This window comes from Jaculus jaculus, chromosome 1 (genome assembly GCF_020740685.1).
Source record: "Jaculus jaculus isolate mJacJac1 chromosome 1, mJacJac1.mat.Y.cur, whole genome shotgun sequence".
Lineage (NCBI taxonomy): Eukaryota > Metazoa > Chordata > Mammalia > Rodentia > Dipodidae > Jaculus > Jaculus jaculus.
The window spans coordinates 101,693,563-101,700,887 of NC_059102.1; the positions used below are offsets into that span (position 1 = coordinate 101,693,563).

General features: G+C 41.4%; 1 protein-coding gene across 1 annotated transcript; it reads left to right on the forward strand.

Moving 5' to 3' along the window:
• Window positions 1–329: 329 nt before the first annotated feature.
• Tmem215 (transmembrane protein 215) lies at window positions 330–2,059 on the forward strand. Its single transcript, XM_045130897.1, has 2 exons — window positions 330–453; window positions 674–2,059. The coding sequence occupies exon 2, from the start codon at window positions 726–728 to the stop codon at window positions 1,437–1,439; it is 714 nt and encodes a 237-aa protein (XP_044986832.1). The 5' UTR covers window positions 330–453; window positions 674–725; the 3' UTR covers window positions 1,440–2,059.
• The last annotated feature ends 5,266 nt before the right edge of the window (window positions 2,060–7,325 follow it).

A 7,325-nucleotide genomic window follows, 5' to 3' on the forward strand; every position in this document is an offset into this window, starting at 1 on the left:
TTGGTCCCGCAGACTCGGGCGGTGCACAGACAACGCGACCTGCGCTCCCCTCGCGCCCCAGGCCGGTCCCCGGCACCTAGGGCAGCGGGCAGCGGGGTCAAGACAGCCCCGCGGTCCCTTCTGCCTGGACTCGCGCCCCCGCGCGTCCGTCCGTCTGGGTGCGCGAGCCGAGCGCGCGGGCCAAGTGATGTAACGAGCGGGCGCCCCGGGCGGAGTCCGTCCTCCGCGCCCACTCCGAGCGCACGGGCGCCGGGGGCTGCTCCGAGGCTCCGGGACCAAGCTCGGCGGGCCGACGGCACCCACCGCGGGGAGGACTTTCCCCGTCCTGCCCCCCGCCCCCCGTGCGCGGTGTCGGTGAGGGAAACCCTCGCCCTCTTCTGCTCAGGGGACAGGACCGAGGCACAGCTGCTGCGAAGGCTCTGGGGACGCTGGAGGGGCGGCGGGAGCCCTCAGGTAACTCAGGACAAAGGAGGATGGTTTTGAGGGAGACGGGGTGGGAGGAGGGAGAAAGAGAGGGAAGGATGGAAGCAGAGAGAAAACCTGCAAGAAAAAGAACAAGATCTGAGAGGCAAGTAGAGTCAGAGACAACGCAAGAAAGAGACAAAGTTGGTGCGTGGGAACTTGTATGAGATTTTTTTTTAACCTACTGTGGTCTCGCCCCCCCCCCCCCCAGCAAAGAGTGTTTCCTGGCCAGCAAGCAGCTTCCAGCCTGGATGGAGTAAAAGATGCGGCCTGATGACATAAATCCCAGGACTGGGCTGGTAGTGGCCCTCGTCAGCGTCTTCTTGGTCTTTGGTTTCATGTTTACTGTCTCTGGCATGAAGGGAGAGACTCTGGGGAACATCCCTCTCCTGGCCATCGGGCCAGCCATCTGCCTTCCCGGCATCGCAGCCATTGCTCTGGCCAGGAAAACCGAGGGATGCACCAAATGGCCTGAGAATGAGCTGCTCTGGGTCCGCAAGTTGCCCTGCTTCCGAAAGCCCAAGGACAAGGAGGTGGTGGAACTGTTGAGGACCCCTTCAGACCTGGAGTCGGGCAAGGGGAGCTCAGATGAGCTGGCCAAGAAGTCAGGCCTCAGGGGCAAGCCGCTCCCCCAGGGGCTGGGTGAGGTTCCCATGGCCAGCTCCATCACCACTCCCACTCCCACGCCCACGGAGGAGGGAGAATGCCAGAGCCTGGTCCACAGTGGGCGTCAGGAGGAGACATCCCGGTACCTGGACGGCTACTGCCCATCGGCCAGCTCCCTCGCCTGCAGTGCCTTGGATGCCAAGTGCTCGGCCTGGGACAGACCTGATTGCCCTGAGCCAGAGGATAGCATCTTCTTTCTGCCCCAGGACAGTGTCATCGTTTGCTCCTACAAGCAGAGAAGTCCCTACGACAGATACTGTTGCTACATCAATCAGAGCCAAGGCAGGTGGGACCATGAGACAATAGTCTAACCTGCGCGTACAAGGGTCGCTGTAGTGATTAGAAACGTGGCTACACTCAGTTCCCAGTGGAAGGAAATGGCTCAGCTCCAACAGCCTTTCACACTGTTAGAAACCGGCATGGTATGTGATGAGTGTGCAAACCTCGGTGCCAGGACCTTGTCAGTAGGCATGTTGGAGGCACATCCTAGATGGGAAGTGAGGAATAAGGACATTGGGAAAGGGAGTGGGTCACAACTTAAACAATGTTGAATGTTTTGTAAAATAACCCAAAAGTGCTATGAGGTAAGTCTAGAGTGAGCTGCAGGAGCCAGCCATCAAAGGATATATGGACTGGGCACACAGAGACCAGGTTGCTGTATGTCTGAAAAAAACTGAAAGAAAAATTTACTGTTCTGTTATGTGAAATGAGTTTTGCCTGTTAAAAAGCTTTTCATACTTGATAATTGCCAAAAGGAACAAAAAAAATTAAGATAGAATAGTTAAGCCTTCCTTAGATGGGATGGTCTTTGGAGGAAGGAGACTTTAAAACAGTTAAATTGTGTCATGGAGCTTTGAGGCAAGATTTTGAGTTTTCTGACAAGATCATGGTATCAAATAAAGTAAGTGTTACCACTTATGTGAAAAGATAATATTTTAGATGAGTGTGTTACTTCGTAAGTTCTTCATTTAAATTGATTTACTTGGTCTTTATCTGATTTTTTTAAACATTTACTACCATTTGTGTATAATTTCCTTACCAGGTACAAAATGACTTGATATAATATTTTCATAGATTAGAATTTGTTTTTATCAAGGCAAAACAATATTTGCATATATATTCAAATGTCTGACATTTCTGGGAATCATATACTAGGAATTGATATATACCTTTTTAAATGTAAAAACTACAAAGTCAATCTATTTATCCTGAACATTAGAGAGAATCTGTGGCATGCGGTGGTCAAACCTTTGGAGGTATCATTATTTGTATATTTGTTCAACCCACTATAAATACCAACAAAACAAGAGTTACTCTACTTGATTTAATTGAAGCCCAGATTTTATTATGTCCACTAGATCAGTCCTTTATTTCATTTTTTTTCAAGGAAAAAAAATCATAATGGTTTCCTTAAATTTACTGCCTGTTTCCTTTTTTCAACTGCAACAGATAAAATGGTAATGAGCCAAAATGACACTCAACTTCTTTTGTAGAATATTAATTTCCACATAGAAATGGTGATAGAGTTCATGGTGAAGATCAGGATTGCCTTGTATCCAACAAAGATGATGATTTTAAGTTTGCAGAGAGTTTTGGTCACTTTCTGCTAAAAGGTAAAGTGAGGACAGAAATTTGTAACTTTCTTTTGTGTATTTCAACTCTATAACTCTCTGAAGTGTAGCAATTGTTCTATATTATGAATTATGCTTTAAAAAAACACAAGTTTTGGATGATGTTTAAAATCAGAAGCGTGTGATTGCTATAGTGGGGCTTAAATATCAGTAAATGAGATGTGTGATTTGGGGAAAATTTTCTCTCTTGACACCTTGGTTTCCTATTTTATTAAAGAAGAATAGGAAAGAGACTGGTTTATACTAAATTGTTTCTTTCATTCACTCCCAGTTTGGATATTCTGTGATATCTTATCAAAGGCACTGTCTCTGCTGCCAGGAAATGAGCTACAGCAAAATGCATGCCAAAGTTATGCAATCCATCATCAAAATTATGTGACATGGATTAAACTGCTACTACTCAAAAGAACTTTGTAGATGTATGGAAGCAGATGTATTTATTACAAAATATTGTTTATTCAACACAATCTATTCCTGGGAATAAAACTGAAGATATTAGGGATAAAATATTTTTAAGAAATTTTTAAATGTTGTTACAGCTGAAAATAATCTAATACACAGACTTGTAATGGATGTAATTGGTTATGGATTTGGGATGGGAAGTCATCGTTTCCTAAGATCAATGCCTGTTAATATATAATATAATAAATATGCTTTGAAATTGGTAGATGACATATACAGGAGAAAACTATTGGAAAACTCTTAGTAACAAAAATTTTTCCCAATGTGTTACCACAGCTGACATCTTAGAAGTGGGGAGCAAGCAGGACAAACATTTGTGGGAACTCAGAAAAGCTCACATATCTGATTCTTTCAGATGCTCATAGTATTAGCTACTTTTTGATTTCTGGGAAACAGCCCCAAATCCTTAATTGTGTGTGTGTGTGTGTGTGTACACAGTCCCATTTCCAAATCAAGGCTCAACTACTGATTGAGAAATATATTGCATCACATTTTCAGAGGAAATCTATTTCAGATTTTCTTTCCATCTACCTATTTAGGACACTAAAAAGGAATATCTTTCTGTTGTGCTAAAAGAATGGTGTGCAGCTGTTGTTGGGCTAAGAATTTTAACTTTCTTTACCAGAAAGAATAAAATGTTCAGTTGTGTTATATGTGAATTTTTTTTTTCTATTAGTCCAGCCCCTCTATAGGCAGCAAGACAGCCTAATGTCCCAAATCAATACTTATAGATAGTATTCAGGGTTAACTGTTGTTCTTTTGAACAGAGGCACAGGAAAAGAAGAAAAAATTATTCCTGCCTTTTAGAGGAAAAGAGATCAGTTCACTCCAAGCAACAGTTTTAGGAAATCGCTGACATTAAATAAATAAAAGACAAGCAGACTATTCTGAAAGACTTTAATAACTCCTAGATATAAGTTTAAGCAATCACTAGTTTGCTAATAATACAGATACTCATTTCTACTTGATTTTTAAATAGGTATTTTATCTTTCAAATTTATCTATTTAATTTCTCTTTCTCTCTACTCCTATTTATTAGGCACATGAGTTCTTTTCCCATCTGCCTGTTTCTTGATTTCTAAGTGAATTCAGCCAAGATACACAAGCTGGACCACATAAGACAGCTGTTTCCAGTTTTATTTTTATTTCAATCATTTTGACAAAAAAATTTTATCCAGGTACAGTTAAGTTCTGGCTGCCTTCTAACCCTCTGAAAACATTTGTGATACAATGGACTTAATATCCATTGAGTTGGAAAATGTAGAAAAGGAAGATCCATTCTCTAAGATGTTTTTCTCTTTTGTAAGATCCAATCTCTCCTTATTTAATATCGTGTCTTTGCTCCAGCAACATCATTTATTTGGTGAATTTAGTGTCCTTACTACAACTAGTATTTTAATAAAGAAACTATTTTGCTATGTATTATTTTTATTTTTCCTATAAATTTGCTATGTACTTTGCTAGTATTTGGAGGTGCAGGCAGGAGGAGCAAGAGTTAAAAGTCATCCTCAGCCCTAGCTATTTAGAAAGTTTGGGAAAAAAAAAAAAAGTAAGGAAAGAAAGAAAGAGGGAGGGAGGGAAAAAAGGAAATGAAACTGTTTTTGAGAATGTATACTCTTAATTCTAACAAAACTACTGCATTTCTATTTTGGTAATGCATCTTCCAGAATTCTTCCATATAGTGTATGTATTATAACAGCCTGCTTCTCTTTTTGTTTTTTTCATTAATTTTATCCTAAGCATGTTCTGTACAGTATTCCTAATTATCAGTAACTGTGTAATAAGCCCTTTCCATGGTTCTGTAATCTATCATGCCATTCCTTGTTGCTAACCAGATACCAAGCTTCAAGGGTGTTTTTCTAAGTTCTTTCCTGGTTGTTGGTAGCACCGCTGCTTATCTGCTGTGTGTGCACAGAAATGAAAAAACACTGTTGAAAAGCTATTTCCCTGTAGAGGGAGCAGGAATGTCTAATGCATCAAACTCCCCATATTGTTGACCAGCCTTCTCTTTCCACATGTGGATGTAAGATGTAAGGTACAGACAACACAATGCTGCTTCCAAAAAGAGGCTATCCTCAATACATCCTGCTACTGCAGGGTCAGTCTTCAAGAGCACAATGTCTAATGAGGAAAATGATAAATAGACTTAAAGTGATAATAATTTCTAACATTCCAAATGCATTTTTCTTGAAGTATTCACCTTTATAATAAATTTTGTATGTATGTATATTGCTACCTATTAATGAACTAAAATATCAATAATTCAATAGACTCTGCCCAGGACTTTTCTGTATTTCAGATCCTTACTACAAAATATCTCAACTGAGGATGGAAATATAGATAAATGTTTGACTCAGTCAAAAATCTTAATAAAGGATTGAATTCCAGTCAGCTGCTTGTCAAGTTAACATAAACCATATAACCACTGTGTTAGTCTACCTTCTGTTCCTGTGACAAACTCCCTGAGATGATAACTTGTCAAGAGGAAAGGTTTATTTTAGATTACAGTTTTCGAGGTTTCAGTCCAAAGTTGGGTGGGCCTGATGCTTTGGGGCCTGTGGCAAGACTGCACACCATGGTAAGAAGCATGGAACAGAGAAAAACTGTTCTCCTCATGGTTGGAGTGAACTAAAGTGGGAGGGAAGAGCTGGGTCACAATGTCCTCTCCAAGGGCATGTCCTCAGTGACAGGAAGACCTTGCATAAGAACCCACCTCTTCAAGTTTCCACCACTCCCAACAGCACCAAGATGCAGGCCAAACCTTTATTACATGGGATTTTGGAAAAGAGTCTCAATCCAAGTTACAGCCAACACCACTGAGTTCGAGATTGAGTCTGGCTTCTCATAGCCTGCCACAGGTGCTCATTCTATGTCATCCAACAGAAAGACAATTATACAGGACACGCTTCCTTTATCCAAGATTCTTGCCACGGGAAGGGTTTTCGATTTTGGAATTGACAGAATTTGGGAATATTTGCATAACCTTTACCAAGTGAGCATGGCTGAACCCAAATTCCAAATGTAAAACTTGCCACAAAGTCTAAAACTTTTGACTGTCATGTCAGCACTCAAAATGTTTTAGATTTTAGAACATTTTGAATGCCAGTGTTTTTTTTATTCTGAATGTTCAACCTGCACATACCTCTAGATACACCTTCACCCCAGACAGGCACTGTTCCATCTCCACGATGTCTGCTGGTTTGTTTCTGGGCCTGATCCTGGCTAGGGGTCCTTTCTTTTCCCTCATTCCTCATCCTGAGCCCAGACAAGGGCTCACAATTCTTACGACCTCAGCATCCTTGCTAACAGTGCAAACAAGGGACAAACTCAGAGAATAGGTCAGCTATTAAACACAACATGAAGCTCTTCAAAACCTCTTGCTTTGCTGTTTATAGACCTGCCAAATCCAAAAACTTAATGTTAATGTGGGTTTGTTTTTTCAATAATCACTTCTTGTTTTTCATGTTTATGAGCTATATCATAAGGAAGATAACTCTTCAGTCTGAGGCAAGACCAAATGAAAAAAAAAAAAAACTGGTCTTTTAAAACTCACCTGCTGATTTGAAAAGTGTAGACAGTCACCTTCTATGCAAGTGATTAAGCCATCACACCACCTCAGAAAGGCTCTCCCTGCCCCTGTGTTCTGTCATCCTCACAGCAGCTTTTTGGTGATTTTTTTGGTGCCCTGCAGCTGACCATCTGAGCTTTTACCACAAACATTTTTCTCTGAGAGCTCTCTGAACGAAGGAACATTTTATCCATCTTTCTCCAACCCCTCCCTCTCCAATATGTCCTGCCTTGCTCTATGAAAACTCTTATGTTGCACCACTCTTGTTGATATTGAATGTAGTCAGCAGCAATAAGTGTTCAAATAGGCTTCTATTCTATTGAGACCCCAGTTTTCATGTAGTATATTGCGTTCCTGGGGAACCCATGTCTTACATAACAAGGAGAGATAAACCTTTCAGAACATTTTCCCTCCCCATCCCCACGATGAGTGATCTCTTCCTATATGAGTCAGTGGTTGCACCAAACATAGGACAAAAACTGGCGATTCTAAGAGCATATGACAATCACTCTTTTCAACTCCTGATGAGAAAGAAG